Below are 23,341 nucleotides of genomic sequence, written 5' to 3' on the forward strand. Positions count from 1 at the left end.
CAGAAACATGTTCAGTTTACTGTGAAGAAGCTAGCTTTGAGTCTGATATTTTAGGAGTCAAAAATCTTCCACCAAAGCTGTACAGTAGTCAAAATTTTCTTCCATTTTCATATTCAGAAAGGGGTGGGGAAATTTCATTGAGTCTATTGCATCACCATGTCCATGCCATGTGCCATGTGTATTAGTTATGCGAATACTATAACATATTTAGAACAATCATTAATTACTTTCAGACATTTAATCAGCCCTTGTTTATTTTAACTTACCACACATTTAAAAAATCATACACAAAGCAGACAAACTGATTTCTCTCTTTCCATTTGCACGACACATTTAATTACAGAAGAAAATCTCCATTTCTTGTATTTTACATACAATAGACTAACACTAGCTCTTGTTGGAAACTTACTGGAACACTGCAACTAAGGTTTCACAGAGACAGCAGTGTCATTGTGCTTCTCAAACCTGTGCTCTGGAAAGAGATATTTCAGCATCTCAATCCAGCATTTATTGTAAATTGTACTGTAAGCATACTGTTAAGTGATTTGGCATCTATCAAAAGCCCTAAAACGTAAGACTTTGTGGTGCTTTATTAAAACTAACATTTTGTATGGTTGCCATATTTTACTAATTATACACAAACATTGTTATGCACAGACCACTTTACAAACTAAAACCACATATTATACAGTGAACCATATGGACCATAGGTTTTAGATACCATCCAGTACACATCAACTCATAGCAATTCATCAAATCGGTCAACATTAAAATCAGTATGTAACATTTCAATGTCACTTTTATGAATTGGAGAGAAATGCCATTAACTTCATTAAATCCCATGCTGGCTTCATGATACTCAGTAAAAATTAGGAAATCATTGTGAGGTATAAAATGGTGACATTTGCACAATGGAACTGTACAAGACATATACAAGACATAAACTCTACTGATGCAAGACAAGGCAACATAAGAGAATATTTACTGTGTTTTCAGTTTGACTGATTTACTAGCAACAGCGTCTGCTAAATGGGCTGTTGAGGAAAAAAATAGTCCTCACCATCAATAATACTTTTTTAAGCTGCTGAAGATCCTTGATTCGTTTCCCTTTTTGCTTTAAGTTTGAACATAGGGGCTACAATATAGTTCAAATGTTTTTTACTCACTTTCATCCAAGATAACAGCCATTTTTAACAGCCTGTTGACTTCCTTTTGAGAAATATTGCACCTTTATAAATAAACTGTTTAAAAATAAATTCAAACAAACAAAAAAAAAGAAAATCAGAAAAAAAAACAAACACCACAGAAATTCTGTCTAAGTGCTTTTCTAGAGCCCATATTTCTGAAGCAATTCTGACTGCCACTGGCGCTTCCGTTCTGGGAATGCCTGAGGAATCCTGATCTTGCGGAAATCCCGAATACACTGCTTCATATCCTCTTGAGCGTTGGGTCTTTCCAGAGTCTTTCGGCGCACGAGTCCACCCTCACGCAGCCCCCCACCACTGGTCAACGACTGGAAGAGCTCGCTGTTGCGCCTTTTATCTGGAAGCTCCATCCACTGCACGGAGGCACCCTTCTTGGGCGGCCTGCCGAGGGTGAGGGTACTGGGGGGACGGGATACTGAATGCAGAGCTCCACAGGGTGCTAGGGAGCCTCCAACTACCTCCTCACGAGGCACTAAGATAGATCCTCCATCCTGGGGTGATGTGGCCTCTGAGTGGGTCTCTGAGCTGGAGGTGGACAATTCGTTCAAGGAAGCTCCACTTTCACTGCCCTTGTCTGCCAGCTTCTCAGGCTTGGGTTCCTCACACTCTGTCCTTGGTGACACGGTCCTGCAGGCGGGCCCTACCATACAAACATGAACATCACAGAGAAGATACATATTTAACAATCACTTAAACCAAGACACACATATAAACAATATATACAGGGTTATTGTAGGTCCAGTCATGAGGAATGATGTTTAAAGCCACAGTACTGCACTCTGTTGTGTGTTTTTTTACTCTCTTAACACATCAGTTCCTCATCTAATTACCATACCCCTCACAGGATCAATCATGCAGGGATAAAAACACCATCATGAAGCTATGAATCACATCTTGTCAGCTGCATTGCCGAGATACACTGACTGAACAGACTGACCGATAAATTAGTTCTGGGGAAAACCTTAATTGCTGCAAGTTCTTATAAAAATGCTGTATGGGGAAATGGAAGTGTGAGAATGGATTATACAAATCACAAAATGTAAGTAAGGCACACATTTCCAAAGATGATGGTGTTATTTTTACAGGCTCAAACCAAACATTTGATATAAAAAAAAATATTTATAATATCTTTTTATTGTTACTCCATTATACTGCACTGATAGGTCTATAACCAAAGGGTTTTTGGTAGAAGACCGTATAACCTCATTGAGCCTTTGAATGCCATCTGCAGGTGCTAATTGGTGATTAGAGGCTGATATCAAGGCACCGGGGAAGCAGGGAGCCACTCTCCCCAGGCTAATTATACCTGGAGGCATGTCTGTAAATACACACACACACACACACACACACACACACACACAAACCACGTGACTTACCTTGGCTATCTTCATTTTACAAGGCTGTCATTATAACAATCCCAATTCCTAAAATTTCCTTCAAGAAAACAAATGTTTTGGTATCCAAAGATTGTAGTTTCCAGTTGGTGCACAGCCTTACAATGACACAGGGGTCTGTTCATGATCAATAGATGTATGACTTTCTCAGCATCAATTTACACATACATCACATATATCTTAATCTGCAGTAATACTTATCTGAATTCCAGGAACAGGACATTTTGTTTAGTAAAAGGAGTGCAGCCCATTCATCAGTTTAACTTTGTTATCATTCTAAACCTTGACAAGTTTCTAGATAAAAACATAAAAAACATTATTGGGGGAAAAAAAAAAATCCAGTATAAAAGACACAGTATGAAGACACCACACACATTATATTATTGAATACCATTATATAACACACACACACACACACACACACACACACACACACACACAGAGAGAGGCAGACAGACAGACAGACAGACAGACAGACAGATTGTTTTAATAATCTCTGCACATGTTTAAAACACCTTTCCAATAAGATGATATATAACTTATTATGTGCTGGTGTATTCTGCCTTTCATTTGGCCTTTTTGAACATCACATCTTTATATTTCAGAGCTTAGTTGTACCACTGTGCTGTAGTTCTTAAAAGAAAATCCAAAATAATCATAAAACCAACCAACGAAATGGGGCTATAACATTATGGTCACTCTGCCAAGTGATGTTAGATAGCTGGCTCATTTGTAGGCTAGTATTCCATGAAAAATATAATTCTGTCATAAATGCTTTTGTCTAAGCTGTGATCTTAAAACTGAGTTACTTGCTTCACACTGCTCCACCTTATTTCCTTTCCCCCTGTCTACCAAGCAGTGACAGTAATATTTAAAGTTGGGTTTCCAGAGCAGCAGGAGGCGATAGTAACCCGGGTGTATCACTGCCACACTCCTCACTCTGGGTCTGCAACACAGGGTATTCTAGCATGAACGTGGTGAATCCATCAGTCAATTGATATGTTGTTGGTCCCAAGTGTTCTTTCAGGTGGCGATCTATGTCTGGCCACCACACCACATGCCAATAACACTGAGTTTGATAATATCAAGGCAGCCATCGTGTACAATGACCATCATATGCCCCCCGAGCCTTGACGACATGATGGCTTGAGGTCACAGGAGGCAAAGCACAATTTTCAACCCATGTTGTAGCTGGGACTACTCCTACAGCAATTGCTGCATCACAGGCAAAATTTGTCAGTCTGGGTGGAAGTAGGTTAGCATTGGTGAGGAACTGAGGAGTCTTTTCAGAGTGTCATACACTGTACACTTTCTGAATACTGGAAGTCCAGTCCCATGCTGTGTCCTGTTTAAGTATCTGATGAAGTGCCACAACGATGAAGGAATAGTCAAGGAAGAATTGTATGTAATATACCATCCAGCCAACTGTACTGCTGAGGTAGGTATGGGCATGTTCACAATGGCATCTATATTCTGACTGGAGTGGGCCTGTTGATGACACATGAAAATGTATAAAGTATATTGCTAAGGTTGAGAAAATACACTTATCTGTGTTCAGTGTCAGATTGAGCCTTTCCAGTGCAGCAAGCACCGGTTTCAGGCATTTATAATGAGTCTATATATACAGTAATTATTATATACTGTACACAGATCAAGAGGACAGTCATAGATTGTGTGACCAAAAGAGCCAAGTTCAAGCCACCATTCTGTCCTACAATAGAACATTTTGTGATGAGATAGGAAAACATTTGTTTTTAAATTTTCACAAATCCATCAGGGAACCAAAAAAAAAAAAAACCTACGTCAAACTAAACCTTACTGTCATGATATACTGACCAAACATCTTCTATTGGACCACCCCATTGGAGCACCATGATACTGTACTGGAACAACTTGGCAAAAAAAAAAAAGTCATGTCAGATGCAGGAAGAGCATGCTAATTTCTGAAAATAGTGCAACCAGTTTTATTGGAACATTCTATGAAAAATCCATAAATCTATAAGAATGATGTAATAAGTAAAACCCATGTAAAAGCTCATGTATACACATGTAATAAATAAAACTGCTGTCCAGCCAAAACATGTATCCATTTTAGGAAGTTATAAAGTCAGTGATACAACCCACATATACTTCACCCCTAACCAAAAAGCAATTGTACTGGCAATCTGTTGTCATGTAAATGATCAGGACATAAAATTCTACTCTTTCTGATTGCCTTTATCTTTAACCCTTGTGTGGTCATCATTATTATTAAAAGAAAAAAAAAAAGTTTTCCACCTGAAACTTGGTGGCCTTGGCGCATTATCTGTGAGGAACATGTACAAGAAAAACATTTTTTGAACACCCATGCTAAACCCCATCCTACATCAATTTGACCTGAGAGTAATTCATGGTTGAAAAGAGTACTTGAAAACAAACAGGTCATATTAAATATGAAATTAAACTGATTTAAAACAAGTTCATGTCAGAGATACAAGGTAAGGCACTTGTGACCTCGTATATCCATAGAAGAAAACAAGTCCCAAGGTCCTGAACATCTGCATACATGGTGAGAAGGATTTGGGAGAAGACTTGAGAGCAAAAAGTGAGGGCCATACAAGAGTTAGTCAGATGCTTCCAATGTGAAATTTTGCCATAAGCTATCATCTGTTGAGTTCCCCATTAGCAAACATAGGGTGAGTTTGGACTTTAAACCTCAGAGGTACCATAACAGAAAATTCCTCTTAGCTTTACTGTCTCGCCATAGCATGGGTATCCATGCCTCAGGAGCTGCTGATCAGCTTTAACACACATATAGACACATACACACACTACATTTATCTCTGAGTGCTGTGCAATGCACTTTCATCTGAAGGAACATAGTCACACCAAGGGACAGAGAGGTCATGTGCAGCTGGAAATCTATTCCATCTGGCATATGAGCGTACACAAATGTAGAGATAGCCAAGCATACAAAATTACTAATATACATGCATTCACATGTACACACCACACTCTAGAGACTTGTTTATCTGGCAGGGACTTTCTTCGGAACAGTGTTGACCAAATATCAAAGCAATTTCTAGAGCTTTCCAGTCTAGTATTATTTACCACATGGAAATTTCTAAAGATTATGAAGTAAACTTTTGTCTGGACACTAAATGAATATTGATTTAGTTTCTCATTTTCTTATTATCGAGCACAGTGTACTTTGTTTTTTGAGGGATTTGGTTCTGTCTTGTCAAGGATAAACCAGGATAAATGCAATTTCACGTTATTCCACATGTGATCACATATCATTCACACTTACACATTTACAGACTCAATTTAAATGTCTTTTGAGACAAAAGACCTAAATCTTACATTTATACAGCATGCTATGGTAATCATCTTTTGGCACATGCTAAACTATGTTTAAATTTCTTGTTTTGGATTATGGCTGACACTTTCTTAAACCAGCTTTAGCTGTTGTCTCCCAATATTCTCCCATCTTTGTTTTTGACAATTCCTATGCTCTAGATGAGTTGAGGGGGTGAGGGCTAACATGAGCTTCCTTTTACACCACCTCAGCTTTCTAAACTGCTGCTCATGTAACATCACTGGGTGACAGAACACATCTGGTGGAGAATGTTACCTTTTCTGTATACATAAACTCACAGATGCTGTGATTGGCCAGAGTCACTGTGCTCAACAGAGTGACCATTTTTTATATTGCTATTTTGTTTGAGTGATTACCTCTATGTATTGGTATTGCAAATCCAGTATTTTTTACTTGGTTTAACTACAACAGTCATCTTTGTGTCATGGCACTCAACAAATTTGGTTACAGCTGTTCATGGAAACACGGTTACAGTTGACTACAGCTCAGAAGTCACTTACTGCTTTTATCACAGGAGAACCAACACCACAGCTCTGTTCATGACACACTTCATTTATAAAACACCCAAATGAACACTGTACTTCCATATTGGAATAAAATCTTATCACACATACCAACTGTACATTTCACACATGATAGATCAGGCTGGTTCTTCAAATCTGGTCCTCGAGGTCCACTGTCCTGCAGAGTTTACCCTAAAACTCCAAATTTTTACAGCAGAACGCTACTATAGAGGAGTTATATCTGTGAAAATTTCAGGTTCATATCTGTTCCCCCACCAGAGATATTCAACCCAAAAGTGAGGGGAATTTTAAAAAATTGCACTTTCTTGCCCCTTTTTAATATATATATGCACAGATGCTCAATAGGGTTTAGGTCTAGAGACATGCTTGGCCAGTCCATCACCTTCACCCTCAGCATCTTTAGCAAGGCAGTGGTCATCTTGGAGGTGTGTTTGGGGTCGTTATCATGCTGGAATACTGCATACGGATCATGCTCTGCTTCAGTATGTCACAGTACATGTTGACATTCATGGTTCCCTCAATGAATAGATGTATGAGTGCTGCCAGCATTGCTGCAGAGGCTGAAGGGGTGGGGGGGTCAGCCTGTCAGTGCTCAGACCATACGTTGCACACTGAATCAAATTGGTCTGCATGGCTGTCATCCCAGAAGGAAGCCTGTTCTAAAGATGATGCACAAGAAAGCCTGCAAACAGTTTGCTGAAGACAAGTATACTAAGGACATGGATTACTGGAAGCAAGATAAACTTATTTGGTTCAGATGGTGTCAAGCGTGTTTGGCTGCAACCAGGTGAGGAGTACAAAGACAAGTGTGTCTTGCCTACAGTCAAGCATGGTGGTGGGAGTGTCATGGTCTGGGGCTGCATGAGTGCTGCAGGCAGTGGGGAGCTACAGTTTATTGAGGGAAACATGAATGCCAACATGTACTGTGACACACTGAAGCAGAGAATGATCCCCTCCCTTCAGAGACTGGGCCGCAGGGCAGTATTTCAGTATGATAACGACCCCAAACACACCTCCAAGATGACCACTGCCTTGCTAAAGAAGCTAGGACCACCCTGAGCCAAGATATTGAGATTTACATAAACAGAAGTATAATTAAAATTTGTTGACTGAAAGTGGCCAGTGTAGTTAAACCAATTTTTTTAAATGGTGACTTTTCAATGGCAATACATAAATGTAATAACTTTTTTTTTTTTTAAAGGAAAATTAAAAACAGTCAAGCAACTTGCATTGTACCACTTGAAATGGAATGACCCCATATGAAAGCAAGGCAGAGTCAACATTGAGACTGAAAACCATCTAATCCTTTGTGAGGCCAAACCTTAAGTTTAGTTTCATATATGCCAGAACAAATGAGCAAATTCTCTTGGAAATTACCTAGAATGCTGCAAAATCATTTTGGACAATAGGTTTAGGCATGTAATTGGGTTACCAGTAGAAGACAACATGAACGTAATTTTTACAAACTTGGTCGAAACTGGACTCCTACAGCCCTATTTGTTAATATCAAATGCAGAACATGAAAAAAACCTTCTAATCAACTAACAGACTGATAATGACTGATAAAAATGGTAATCATCAGCACAGCTGTCAGAAATGTGTTTGCAGGCAGGCACAAAATAAGCGCCCAGCTAATCTCTGTGAGAAGTCCAATTAGCCTTGACAGAGGTGCTATTTAGAACACTTTCCAAAATAAAAATTCTGAGAGAAGCTGCTAGCTTTTTGGCCTGCTGTGACTGGATCAGTCTACTGACAGCATGACAATAGAGGCCTTGGTTATTAATATTTTCATTCTAGAAACAAGGAAACAATCAAATAATGTAATCATTGTCTAGTGTAAATGAACTCAATGCACTGTTCTGGATCTGAGCAGAAACTGACTACTGAAATATCTAGCACAATAGTGAGGGCCAGAAAGCTTTCACAGTTTGTCTAAGTGAGATCACAAGAAGAAGTGAAAACCCAGAATGTCATTTCATCTGAATGCTAAGCTGCTCATCATTTTCACCACTTCTAGTCTGGAACCTAAAACGTCCTAAATTACTACATATGGGGATTAGAGGTACGTGAAATGACATACGACATATAATGCAGAGAACATTCCTGCCGAAACCTTGGAGGAAAAAACAAAAGAGGATTGAAGAAGGGAAAAATGAGGAAAAAAATCAGAGCGATTTCAATAAAGCAGTAATGTCTCTGGGTGAAACATGAATTCAAGATTGCATGAGCGGCAACTACCAGGTAAATGCAAATCTATAAAGATGCTGATCTCAGTAGCAGTGATTTGCTTGAACAACAATGAAAGTAGATTTAAAATTTTAAATTTTAGATGGAGCTAATGTGAGACCATACACTTGCAAATAGTTTTTTTATTTACTGATATAAATGTAGAACAATCCATGCTGAAGTGTCATGGATGAAGTAGATTGGAGGGATATTTATCACCTCATGAACCTTTCAATAACAGTTGAAAAGACATTCCACAAAAGCCTTTAAACAGCTATATATGTACACATATACACAAGTGCCTATTTGGTACATTGTTTTATCTATTACATCACTGTTTTATATATTAAATCATTCTTTTATATATTACTTTTCTGGCATAGCTAATAGTGTGCTGCAGGCCGATCACCTGTGCTTAGGAGCAGCAGATGTCCTTAACAGAATAATTCTCTCAGAGGGCCAAAACTGTGTCCTATAAATAGTGTGCAGCAAAACCGTGTAAACATAATGTGTTCTCTCATGCTTTCACAGTAATCAAACCCATAGAAAGCTCCATCTGTGGCCATATTCACGCCTGGGCTAAACTAGGAAACGCTGTCCTTTAACAACTCTCATTTCCTCTTCTGAACTGCTAAATATCATTTACATCTACTGATTCTTTTAGATTAAGACAGATACTGATTGAGCACTCACATTCTCTCTTTTAAAGCCTTAATGCAGCACTCAATTATGCTGTCTTTTTTCAGCTCAGCTGTGGTGAACTGCTTAATGCATTGGCACCTGGAAATCTGACGAAATTCAACCCACCGTAAAATATTTGGCGCATAAACATTATGCTAAATAAATGCAATGAAAATTCAGTAAATTTGAGAAATCCTCTGTTGTAGACTTCAACATAGAACTTTTTTATCGATTCCTTCCAAGGAGAAATTAATACAAATGAAAAATGCTAAGTGTGGAACTGAGGAGTGAAGGAACTAGGACTATAACCCTGAACAGGAAGGAAGAATAGAAGGAATAGGGACCATGAAACCTATTAGCCATGACTCAGAATCATAGTATAACCACTTATAAGCTATTAATCAGAGAACTGCTTAAAGTGATTTATTGAATAGACAATAAGTAAGTTCAAAATATGAGCCCAGACAGAGTATTAACCTAAAATAATTCATTCTCCTGGCTCCATGTGACTCTTATTGGATTAGGCTTAGTGGTTAGCACGTTCACCTCACACCTCCAGGGTTGGGGGGTTGATTCCCGCCACTGCCCTGTGTGTGTGGAGTTTGCATGTTCTCCTTGTGCTGCAGGGAATTGCTCCGGGTACTCCGGTTTCCTTCCCCTGTCCAAAGACATGCATGGTACGCTGATTGGCATGTCCAAAGTAGTGTATGAATGGTTGTGTAAATGTGTATGTGATTGTGTCCTGCGTCCAGGGTTTATCCCGCCTTGTGCCCCATGCTCCCTGGGATAGGCTCCAGGTATCCCGCGACCCTGTAGGATAAGTGATATAGAAAATGGATGGATGGATGGATAACCAAATAATTTTTTTCTTTTCTTGTCAATTTTTTTTATTATTTAGTTTTACAAACATCAAATAAGTATACAGTGAAGTCTAAAGTATACTTCTAGTCAAAAGTTTTTGAACACCCACTGTTCCTTATGTTTTGATGTTTTGGATCTAATGTAAGATACAGAGTTTGCATAACAAATTCCCCCAAAAGGGCATTTTTCCCAATCAAATAAATGTCTGCAGAAATGTATTCATACTTTACAAAGAATTTAGACAAAAATTGCAGTACGGGCTTTGGAATATAGTCACTGTATATCTCTTTTTGTAATTCATTAACAGAGGAGCTAAGAATTTGGATGTCTGTTTGAGGTTGGTCCAAATCTTTTCCCAGTCAGGCTAGAAAGAGATACCCTTACCTATACTGATACCAATTCTCTCTTCTAGACAGCAAGGATTCATAAAGGCTTCTTAGAGTGTACAAAAGGTCTTGTGGCTTATGGATGTGACAATGAGTACCAAAGTATGCCATAAGTCTATATAGCAGATACAAAATATAAGAAGAACCTGAGAGAGAAAATTTCTTTTATATATCTTGGAATGTACAAAGAACAAAAAACTGTGCCCATGTTGAGCATACATTACATCACAAACCTTGCATGTACCAACCCTGCCTCTATATTTCTCCAAGCTACAGTTGAATTTTGGTCCATCCAGAACTGGACTGGTCTAATCCGAAAGGCCCAGAAATACAGCTTTGCTCATTACACTATCTAACAGGGCATTGCAGTGTGGATAAACTGATCCTAGCATGTTCCATCTGCCCTTTTTCAGTTAATTAAAACTGAAGATAGAGTCTCCAATTTAACCTACACATGTTTAAAGTTAAACTTAATTTTCCTTTAAAGTCATTTATCAATAATTGTTTGTGGGGAAAAATAAGTATTTCTGTATTACAAGTCTCACAAGCTGTGTTGCTTTTGTCTGTGATTAACTGATAATTGTTTGTTAACATTGCAATAATGTATCAAGTAAACTCATTTAAATTTTCCAGCCATATTGGGGGTCATGTTGCATGGAGGTTATAGAAAGTTCAGAGGGGAAAACTCACCCACCATGAACCTCATATTTTCAGAAACAATGCCAGGATCACCCAACACTTTCTGCAATTTTCTACAACCCGTTGCTATGGCTCCCATAGCTTGTAGTGCTGCCTATATGATCTTTGTGTCCATTGCATCCCCTGTTGTGGGCATTAAGTTATTAAGATCCAATGTATACTTGGCAGGTTATCATAAACTTTACAAACCAGCATGTCAGCTCTTTATATTTGGCCTGTATACATGTATTAACACAAAAAACCTCATTAAACTGTATCATCACTAGTGATGCCACTGGTCTCTCTATGAGTGGGATTGCTCTCAACCCAAGGGCTTCTTCATCAGTCACTGCAGACAGTATGCATGATCTTTTATCAGGTTGCAGCTTCAATGCACTCTTAAATGCCAATAAGAAACTGGTTAATTGTAGAATAGGCCAGTCCCTCTCCTGAATAGATGTATTAGAAAATGGATCATTTGATCATCTGTCTAATTGAGAATACAGCCTTATTTTTGAACAGGTAGCCTTAATGCCAGCCTGCAGCTCATTTACTGCTGCTGCTGAGTATAAATTATAAACTGAACTTATAGGCCACGTGTCTGTTCTAATGACACAGTCAAATGTGGCTAGAATATTAATGAGTTAAATACTAGAATTACTGTGACCAAAGATGTGTATCACAGCACACCCTCACTCACTACCCATGTGAGGTCACAGTCATTCGGTAATAACTGTGCTATTGGAACTTGGAAATAGAAATAGAAAACAGACAATCCACAGTTAAGAATACATGTTTTATACAGCCATTTCATTACCAGTCCCTGTGACTAGGCCAGCAATGCTTATTAAAAATCATGAAATAATTGCAATATTTATTTAACTGATAAATACTTGCAGGCTTGTTATCTGCTTGATGGTAATGTGTCATCTCATTCTACAGTTCGAAAAGCACATCCATCTCTGTTTGAATGCAGATGAGTGCCATGGTGGTGTACAAGTACCAAGTAGATTCCATGGATGAGCAATCAGGTGTCAGATGCTGACAGATCATAGAGTACTGGGTGAACAAATTCTCTATGGGGTCAGTATGCATGATTACTGTATCTGCAGCACACCCTTGTACAGAGCTGCATCCCTGTCCAGTGAAATACTCAGAAAATGAAATTGTGACTAAAAATAGGCAAAATTGAAATTGTGACTACAAAGTGGAACCTGCATGCCAAATCAAACACTGTCTATTGCTTCTGTTGTGAAGGGATCTTACTGATACCTCTCCCTTGACACTACCTTGAGACGGACAAATTTCTCTCTCTCTACACTTTTTCCCATCCGATGCATCCTAATTTCTCAATGAGAACAATATTAGCATTGGGAACCTGGATTACAAAAAAATTGTAATGTTTATTGTAGGCTGATTTGGTTTATGTAATATTGCAACTAATTGTACACCAATTTGCTATACTTTAAAAAAACTGCAAGTCAGCATATAGAAATATATTGACTGGCATTCACCTATAATGCACGTACGTGTCACTCTTATCAATTTAATTGTACAGATCAGAAAATCTGTTTTTACACGCAAGTGTGACTTATATCAAGTGCAGCTTCACTTACTTTTATTTTATTTAAAAAAAAATATTTTTTATATACAATATCAGTACCAGATAAAATATTTGATACTTCAATACTGGCTCTCTAATTGCAAAAACTATTTAAAAGATTTTATATGACAAATATGGCAGTATTTCTTCTACCTATTGATGTACATAAATGGGACTTTGCATGAAAAGAAGGACATGTTTTCATGACCCGTATAAAAATAAGTGAATACAAAAAAGTCTAACACTGTTTCAGTATAACTTAAATCCTGACATTGTCATGTAAGCAACAAAAACCTCCGCGTGCAAATGAGAAACAAAAATAAATCAGGCTTTAGGTAAATGTGTATGCACCTGATTTCTTGCAATAGTGAAGAACAATAAAGGCCAGATTTAATTTTTGCACATTTTCAGTCATGTTTATATTTGTTTTCCATTTCAATAATTCAGCATCAATAAATCTGTATCCCAGAGCAGCAGTCTTAACTCTTCTATTTCAGTATTTCAGCTGTTTGTATAAACAATATGCTACTCTGTGGAATTTGTACCAGAGGAAATTTTTATTATGCACATTTGCCAGCACAAAATTCATAGTTCCATAGGAAATGCCCTTTGGAGAACATAGACAGATATATGAATGGAATAATGAATGAATATCAGTCAGTCCTGATAAAAGGGTTTATATTTTCTGAAACAGGTAATCAAGGTTTTTATTTTATTTTATGGAGCCCACTGCCTGTACTACAGCTGCAGCTTGGGGAAAACGAATGCATATCATTTTATCATTCTACAACCAATATAAAATTGAATAAAAAATTGTTGAGGCATTTTCTCTTTGTGTTCCCCAACACGTTTCTTTGCAGCAGGCAAGCACATATCCTGGCATCATCACTACTTTACACACTAAAGCACCGATATTCTGTGAAGTGGATAATGGCCAGACTGCATTTAATGGATGTCAATATCCGGTTATACTACTTATGTCTATGAATAACTTGGCCTCTATAGTGTTCATGTCTTCCATTAATGCCCTTTATCAAGTTTGATTGATTCTTTTGTCTGTTCAGTGAGCCTTGACATACTCATTCTTCTGGTTCTTTAGATCTTGCTTACAAAGAATTGAACAGTTAGTACTCATTTCTGCTCTCATTTTGGCTGGTATAGAATGTAGATGGTTACGAATGAAGCTTTAAAGAGCCAGAGTTGGGTGGAACTGTAATCTAATGACTTTTTCTGACAATGCATTACATTTCAAATTTATGTAATTTGATTACAGGTACTGATGCCAATGAAATTACTTTTCTTGCATTACAAATTTATTGTTAAGAAAACCATATTAAGTAAAATGCATTTTTAAAATAAATCATGTTTTGCCCCGAAGATTTTTATGTTAGCCCTGAATAATTCTCCATTTGGAGCAGTTTGTCACTACGTAACTGAACATTACGTAGACCAATCAGACAGGGTTTACAGGAAAATACGTGGAAACACTTGTATCTTATTGGCTGACAGTCTTTCAATTCTGCCAAACGCTAGCTCACAGTCAGTTTGAGGAAAAATGGATATATGCTGTTTTTCTTTTAAACAGAAAAGGTGTTGAAACTGAAACACTTCTGATGCTGAGCAGGAAAACATGATGTGTAAACGTCTATATATGTTCCAGTTTACATGAACATGATATGAACAGAGCATAAGGAAAGATAATGTACTTTGCATGGCACTGTAACAGCTATAACTCATACAATAGCTTAATTGTGCCTCCCATTGGCTAGCGACACCAAACTAGCCTAGTTAGAAAAGTTTGATATTTTATTGGTCTGGAGTCCTACAAACAGTGACAACAGCTGAGGCAAGTGTTATGATAAATCCAACTTTTTCTGATCATGTCATATATTGACGCATGCTAAAATGGCTGAAAGTGAGTTTCACTTTGCAGTGTATTTTTGTAGGTTTGTTCGGTTTTGAAAGGAACGTGAAAGTAACGTAATTAGTAATCTCATTCCTTTGTACATACAGCAATTAGTAATCTGTAGTGGATTACTTTTTTTGAGTAACTTACCCAACACTGTAAAGAGCCACCATTTGTTGCCATTTCTTTTGTGGTGGCAAATGGAAATTGTCAACATTCAGGACAAATTCTACATTTCAATTTGCTTTGTCAGGTAGGAGATCTTGACAAAAGCATTCCAGCAGAGAGTTAGATGAAAACAGGCATGGTCATTTACTTTTGAGAACAGTTATGGCTGATGAGGACCAGCGCCCACCACCTGGGGTGAAATTGGCAGAACAACCGCTGTCTTAATCATAAGGGTGTGTGAAGGTCTGGCAAATGACAAGGACTTATTTGTCAGCCTCCTGTGTATGTGTCTGTGCCATCGCCTCGCTGACAGAGATGCAATCAGAGTTTACATTCACCCAGAGAGACAAAGCGCTCACCCATGCATACCACTCAGTCATTCAGTGGAATAATAATAAGACATGACAATATGCCACTGTGGTAAGGACCACCCTATTACACACTCACTCACAGATACACATGAACATCCTCACAGATATGCAGTGCCTGAGCCAACAGCTGCTTGGCACCAGCCTCTCTAAAGATGACCTTTAGCATATGTGCAATATAAAGGAAATTGCACAACTTCCCCCAATATTTTCATTAAACAAATGTCACAAGGAAATATTTAGCAGCATGACTACATTACTCATGATGTAATTCAATTATTCTAGTGAGTAAAAAAAAAACCTCACTTGCACTGTTGCATGATTAATTTTATCTATACTTTCAACAGTGTTTGTCTACATTAACTCTTAGACAGCCAGAGGTAATGTAGCCCATAATTCTCCAGTGAAACTAGGCTTAAATACTGTCCTATAGTGTATTCAAACATACATTTTCTTTTCTTTTTCTTTCTTATCTTTGGGACATTTATCCCATTTTTACAAAATGGTATTCATTTAAAATTCCCACCCACTGGCAAGGGAATTCTCCAGTCACTTGACAGCTACCAACCAAGGGATTTCAGCATCACAGGGCAGCATAAAACACTCTGAGGACCTAACAAACCCGTGATTGCTTAGTGTTGTTCCGATTGATAGGGGAGAAGGTAACGCCATCATTCCTACCCAGACAACATGGATTGGTAGGAATGTTGCTCTCAGATTCCTGGCCACAATCTCCTGATGAGAGAAGGAAGTATTTTTTGTTGCAAACTCAGATGCCCGATTATGCATTCTATTAATGCTGCAAAGCTCAATATTTATTATACAAAACACTATTAAAATGTAATTTTTCATGATTCATCATGCTCTGAAAACTGCTGCAATAAGACCATCATGAATGTTTTGCATAATACAAAAAAAAACGCAGATACAATAATGAGCAAACGTTTTAAGCACATGCAAAGAAATGCTGTAGCGCAAAGATGCCTTCAAAATAATGAAATTAAATGTTTCTACATTAAAAAAAAATACTGTAAGGAGCAGTAAACAGTAGTAAATGAAAAAAAAAGGCAATATTTGGTGTGACAAAAAAAGTAAGTAAATAAATAAATAAATAAAAATAGCAGTCTCTGGAGCAATTAGAGCAGTCTTATAAGGAAATGAGCTGTAAGTTTTATTGAGCATCTTGCAGAAACAGCCACGGTTCTTCTGGAGACTTTGACTGTTACACTTTCTTCTTATTTTTGCAGCAAAACCCAGCAGCCTTCATTCTGTTTTTTTGACTGAAAAGTGGTCTCTTATGTAATATGCTTTATTTAATGTATAAAGGTACATCTTATCTTATGTATTTATTGACATACAAACATTTTTCTGTAACATTAAATTTTGTGCTAGAAAACTAATGTAATGTTCAAATAAAAAATGTTGTTGGTCTTTTGCTATTAACAGTTATATAGTATATCGTTATAGTATAGTATGGTATATAGTTATAGTAAATCAAATGTAGATAACTCAGAGTTACGAGTTTGGTCATTTACTATTAACCCTCCTATTATGTTATGGGTCAATTTGACCCATTTCCACATATGAGATGTCTGAAATACTGGTTAATTTCTCTTTTCCTCTTTGAAATTTTATGACTTTCCTCATTCAGGGTCATGTACATATATGCAAATATTTCTTCTCATGGCTTGTCTCAGACAAGCCATATTAAAGTTTTACCGTTTTAAGCTGTTCTTTGCTGTTTTTGTGTGTATTTAAACTGTGGAAGTGATTTTGACCCATAACATAATGGATGTAACTTTTCCCCCCAATATAATAGGAGAGTTAATAGTTAATATCCCATGTTAACTATTAAAATTTGTTTAGCAGATAAAATTAGCTTTATTATGAAACACTGTATTTACTACTTGAGAACAGACTAATGTCTGGGATTAATTTAATTAAAAAGTCAGGCAGTGATGGATCCTTTCACCTAACTCTCTAGCCACTATTGGTGCAGTAGCATTAGAATATCCTGAGAGCAAAAAAATATTACCAAATTAACACACACACACACACACACACACACACACACACACACACACACACACACACACACACACACACACACACTCACAAACACACACAAAGCATTAAGATGTGAAGAAAGTAAACTTTTTTTTTTTTTTTTTTACAGAAATATGTAAGTATAAGACTTGGGTTTACTTAATAATTTACCTGTATGAACACAGGCAATATGGCAAAAATATCATATCACAGTACTGTGTATTGATGTTTCATCCATCATGATATGTAGGTTTGCTAACAGAGTACCAGACAATAAATAAACCATTTTGGTTTATTTATTGTCTAATTAAATAAAATGGAGATGGACTGATAATAATATATATTTTATCAGACAGTCATTGCTAGACTACCTATTTAAAAAGGAATGGACCTGGAAAGGAACTGACAATACCCATCTTAGAAAATGTAGTAATATAATTTAATCACAATATTCGTACACTGTCCATCCCTAAAATGAATTAATCTTTAAACTGGCCATTCTATTTGACTATCTAGCTTCAGTTCCTGTACATTAGTGTTCTTGTGACCCCCATTAGACGGCAATTTTTAATATTTACCCATTTCCCTGTGCTGTAACCATGTCTGACATGCCAAAACAAGTCAGTGCCCTTCCTCAGTGCTCCCTGGACAGCCATCATTATGCTAATAGAGTATGGATGAGGAGGGAGTGAGAGAGCAGGGAAAGGGCTCCCCATGAGGCACACTCCCATCATGAAAAACTCAGATGACAAGGTTGTCCACAGCCCAGCACTCACATGGCCTCCAGTGACCGCTCTCTCTCTCTCTCTCTCTCTCTCTCTCTTTCCATCTACTGCTGGTGTCTCTCCCTCCCTGATGTTCATCTTTACACCAGCTGCCTCTAGTCTACTTCTCTTCTTTCTCAATTCAGTTTGTGCTCTCTCTTACTCTTCCTTCTCCCATGCCTTTCCATATTAGGGCTCTTTCCTCCCTTTTTCTATTAGAGATAATCTTCTTGCCCTTATGCTTTTCTACCTTTGCTTTGTTTCTACTACTGTGACTGCCCTCCTCTTCGTTTTTCCTCTCCATGTGCTGCCTCTCTCTTGTCCCTGACTCTGAGACTACATTCAGTGTACTGAACCTTCACAATGCAGACTGACAGAGGTGGAGAAAGGGTAATGGGTGTTAGGTACCTTGAATGGGGATCTATTTAGAGGCTCGGAAAAGAGTGACAGGGAGAGACAGGAAGAAAGAGGCAGGGTGTGTTTATAAGAAAAAGAAATGCTAGTGATTTTACTCAGGTTGTAACTTCATGATGTAACACTAAAGACACACACGGTCTTGTTATCTGTGCTGTGCAGTGGTGGGATTAACACTGAAGTTCTATTAGCTTCCTTAAAACCACAGCTGTGCCTCCTTCTAGTCAATCACTTGCACCTTTTATCTGTGTGTTTCCTCCATGCTGTCTATTCATACACTGAGCCTTATCTCTGTACACACTCTCGCAGACCAACACCCACAATCTCATAATTCCCCATACACGCATACAGTATCTTTATATGGACACACAGCTCTGTTGAAACATTCTGAAACCTGCAGAGCATGACAGCATAGATTTAACAACACACCTGCAATTCAGTCTCAGTCAAACATCAACTCATCCATGAATTCAGGCTTGGATCTTCCGTGGTTACAAACCATGTACTACACACATAAGTCCTAGCACTGTTTGGGGTTAAGCCTGAGTGGGAAGGAGAAAGAGACAGAGGAGCACTAACCAAACACAAACCAACAAAGAAAGAATAATCTCATGGAGCATGTAAAGCTTCTCCTGTCCTGCTAATTGTTTCATGTTAAAAACTCTACGAGTGTGGTTGCTAGCTAGTAACTTCAAGTTGGATATAGAAAAACATACTAGATGGCACACAAAAATCCCCAATACCTAAGCCAGACCCCCCCACCCCACCACCACCAAACACACCTGATTTATTTCAGACCTGAGGGAAAACACTGTAATGAGCAGACTATTGCACAAAACCAGAAAAGAATGACTGGAATAATAGTTGCTACTAATTGGTTAGAGCTGTAGCTCATGTTAACACTACTGATGCAATTTTGGGCTTGTATCCACATTTAGTCATTCAAGCCTTTGGCATAATGGACTCCAAATATCACGTACATTTGCATAATGGAAAAACTCGTTGGCTAGCTATAAGCATGTGTAAATGTGAAATATATAGAAATAAAAAAAAAAAGGAACAATAGAGAGAGGTATGACAGAGAGGTAAGATGATGATTTCTTTTTGTAGAGAGTAAAAAGAGTCAAATATGTGAAAGATGCAGCAATGGACCAAGGTGTGAAAGATTTAGAATGGCTGAATAAAAGAGAGAGAGAGAGAGAGAGAGAGAGAGAGAGAGAGAGAGAGAGAGAGAGAGAGAGAGAGAGAGCTAATGATGTTAGGCAAAGGATTTCTCCATAACTTACTGAAGAAGATGTATTCAGTGTAGCTACTCCAAATCTTATCATCTCTGTAGTGGTTAACAAAGGCAGATGTCCCTGTGGAATTGCAAGCTACCATGTGAAAACCAGCCTCACTCAGTCTATCGAAGGCCTGCTCTAGGTAGGTGAACTTCAGGTAGAAGCGTGAAGTGTACTTCTCAGGTGGCCGGTCTGGGTCACGGCTCTCGTTCAGACTCTCACCAAACACCTCTTTGGCAAGAGCGATTCGCCCACACACCATGATCCTTGCTACGCGCCGGAACTTGGCATCTGCTTGGTTGTCCCTCACTGTGGTATATGAGCCACGGTAGCCAAGAGTGATGAACCCTGACCTCTTATCCAGGCTTGGAGTGCGTCCAGGGAGCTCGCTGCTCTGAGAACTCTCCTCAATGTCACTGTGGCAGCCCTCATCGTTGAGTGAGCCCTGCTTGGCAATACGTGGTGGTCCAAGCAGTCTCAAAAGCTCATTCAGTTGGAAGTGCTCAGCCTCACGCTGCAGGCGTTCACGCTCAGGGAAGTGCTCAGGCAGAACTACATGCCTGTCACGCAGAAAGTCCAGGACATAGCGGAACAGGAAACCATCACGGTCTATAAAGAAGCGGCCACGGCTGTCTCGGGGCAGCTCGCCAGGTGCTCGCCGTGCAAACATAGCATGAAGCGTTGTGTCAGGAACGCTAAGCAGGGTGGTGCGCTTGGTCACATACACTTGGCCACCAACATTCAGCTCGATCACCTCTGGGAAGGGGCTGCATACCTCGCTGATGGGCAGCACCGTCTCCTTCATGGCCATGGTCCAGATTGGAGAAGCAGGAGGAGAAAGGCTATAGCAGAAAGAATGCAGGAGGTCAGAGAGCAGAACTCAGGAGATCCATGGAGTAGCAGAGGACTGAAGTGGACTGGAATGAAGAGGGAGATCAGTCAGGGCTTCAGCACTTCAGCAAAGAGGTAAGAAAGTTTGATAGTGTGAGGGCTACATCTCTGCATAGAGACAGAAAGAATGGTAGAGAGAGAGAGCAGACAAGTTGCTTCAGCTGCAGCAACTCGAGATAGAAAGCAAAGGAGTGAGAACCAGAGAGGAAGAGAGGCACAGGGAGAGGCACAGGGAGAGGGAGAGGGAGAGAGTAAAGCCTCACTGAGAGGCTTCACATCATTTGTCCATGGTCTGGGGAAGCCACAATGACATCATTCACAGTTCAGGGGGAGGAGCAACCAAATGGCTCTGCCTTTTAAAGGACAAGAGGTACATCAGTGCAATAATAAATCCTCAGAAAAAGCACTAATATAAACCAGGCAGTCCCCGATTAATATAGTAGATTTCTGCACATTAAGGTCTGTTTATAGGAGTCAGGTAAAATTACAGCCTGTGCCACAAAACTGGTGTGTTGTCAGGTTCTTATTCATGTTCTGACACTGGATTGATAAAAAACAGGCATGCAATTTGATATTCTCTGGAGAATAAAGACAAATTAGCTGTGCTTCTCACATTGTCTCTGTCAATCCATTACAACACACACACACACACACACACACACACACACACACACACACACACACACACACACACACACACACACACACACACACACACACACACACACACACACACACACACACACACACACACACACACACATCTAGTATACCACAGCTCCATCTAATGGACACTCATAACAAGTGTATTGCACTGAACCAGGTGTGGACCTGAACATAAGCTGAAATAACACAGATCAAAACATGTGTGTACAAACACAATTTAATCAATATCTGAGCTTCCATATCACTAAAGACTGCTCACTTCTCTTCAGTTGACTGAGGTTATTAAATATTGGGTTCTACTATTTGTATCAACAATCATAACATGAACCAGTCCCCTACCTGAGCCTTGTAACCAGGCAACACAGTAAACATTGCAACATCTCACTAATGACTCCCAGAGAGATCAACACACTCATTATTCAGAATGTCTCACCAATTCATGCCAGTGTTCTCAGTTCCACAACTGTTTAACTTCTTAAACTTCCAGAAGCAATCGGTGGGTCCAGATGTACACCCATCACACTTTTTTGTATACCGATAATACGTCTCTGAGTATCAGCAATACTACATATCGATCTAATGTTGACAGTCTCTCAGTAGCTGACTCTCTGCAAAGCATTTTTTGGTGAAGATATTTGAAATGTGATTGCAGTGAGCTTTAAATTAAATCTCATGACAGATCTGTGCCATGTCAGTCAACATAATGTCTTCATTCTATAATATATGATGTGGATTAGATTAGAAAATAATATAAATAAGACCTGATACTGGATAGGTGTTTCAGGTCCGTATCAGATCATAACCTTTCCTATTAGTTTCACTGAATTATCCTTGCTTGTTTACTAATTAATATGATTCATGTTCAATTAGCAGAAAATTGAAGGGGTTAAACACAACAGACATACAGTAACATGTTTCATTGTACTTGAGCTTCAATTTCTGCCATGTCAGAGAACAAATCCATCATACTCAACACACTCAAGAGGTGTAAACAATCCCAGTCAAATTCAGCTACGAACTCTGTAAGAGCTTTCTTGTAATAGGTTTATTACTACTCATCAGCTACTTGGCCAAACTGATAACTTCAGTGTCATTTATCAGAGTCACATTAGGAATTCTACCCTGTCTGATAGTGCTCCGCTGGGGAAATAACAAGCAGCTTGGTCTTTTTTTTAGTGCTAATCACTACCTCCTTTCCTCTGGCTGTGTTCATTCACAGAGTGGTAATTATACCAAGTCGACTGAAATGCTCAATAGACTGTCAGCGTGGTTATTATTGGTGACACAAGTTGGTCAGTAACTGCTTTGGAATTGTGAATATGTTGACTGATCAGGCACAATGATTCCTGCTGGAACACAACCAGCATGTCAACTCAAGTCCACAGGCAAGCACCCCTAGCATGACATTTGACCTGAAGCTCTGACACTGAATATACACATGTACACCAAGTTCCTTGGTATGAATTATTGACTTATGGTTTGACATCTCCTTAATCGCCAGTTTGTCATTGGCATCAGTATTACAAAAAAGCTATTGGTTGTAATGTTGAAAGGTTTCGAATGAATCTATATATATTTTTCTCTCTCTCTGTCTGTCTCCTTTGTTCTCCTCCTGATACTGCAGTGATGTTAAATCAGCACTTTCCCCCCTGCACTGTTCATTGTTTCCCCACTCTTATATACCTCATTCAATGGATGTGACAATTACAATATCCTTTGTGAATTTAATCAGGTGGAGGGAGGTGGAGGAGGTGTAAGTAAGTTCCTATAACTCACAGGTTTATATGCAGAAGATGAAGTGATCCTACCAGCAAAGGAGGGAGAAAAGCAACCCAGTTCAGGCTCTAAGAGTGATGGTAGGACTGAATGTGATCACCGCTTCTATGCCAGATAATGCAAGTCAATCTCATTCAATCAGCGTT

At 38.7% G+C, this 23,341-nt stretch overlaps 1 protein-coding gene across 1 annotated transcript; it reads right to left on the reverse strand.

The window, feature by feature from the left end:
• Positions 1 to 206: 206 nt before the first annotated feature.
• Positions 207 to 21,157, reverse strand: kctd8 (potassium channel tetramerization domain containing 8). The gene is made up of 2 exons (XM_017474581.3): positions 19,869 to 21,157; positions 207 to 1,845 (listed from the first exon to the last, which is right to left on the reverse strand). Exons 1-2 carry the CDS (start codon positions 20,671 to 20,673, stop codon positions 1,328 to 1,330), a joined length of 1,323 nt encoding a protein of 440 aa, XP_017330070.1. The 5' UTR covers positions 20,674 to 21,157; the 3' UTR covers positions 207 to 1,327.
• Positions 21,158 to 23,341: the final 2,184 nt, after the last annotated feature.

The sequence above is a fragment of the Ictalurus punctatus genome, chromosome 8 (genome assembly GCF_001660625.3).
Source record: "Ictalurus punctatus breed USDA103 chromosome 8, Coco_2.0, whole genome shotgun sequence".
Taxonomy (NCBI): domain Eukaryota; kingdom Metazoa; phylum Chordata; class Actinopteri; order Siluriformes; family Ictaluridae; genus Ictalurus; species Ictalurus punctatus.

Coding starts and splice junctions, on each gene's coding strand:
- kctd8 (XM_017474581.3), bottom strand. CDS start 20,673: ATGGCCATGAAGGAGACGGTGCTGCCCATCAGCGAGGTATGCAGCCCC. Junction 1,846..19,868: donor CACTGAATACATCTTCTTCA/GTAAGTTATGGA, acceptor TTTGTATGGTAG/GGCCCGCCTGCAGGACCGTG.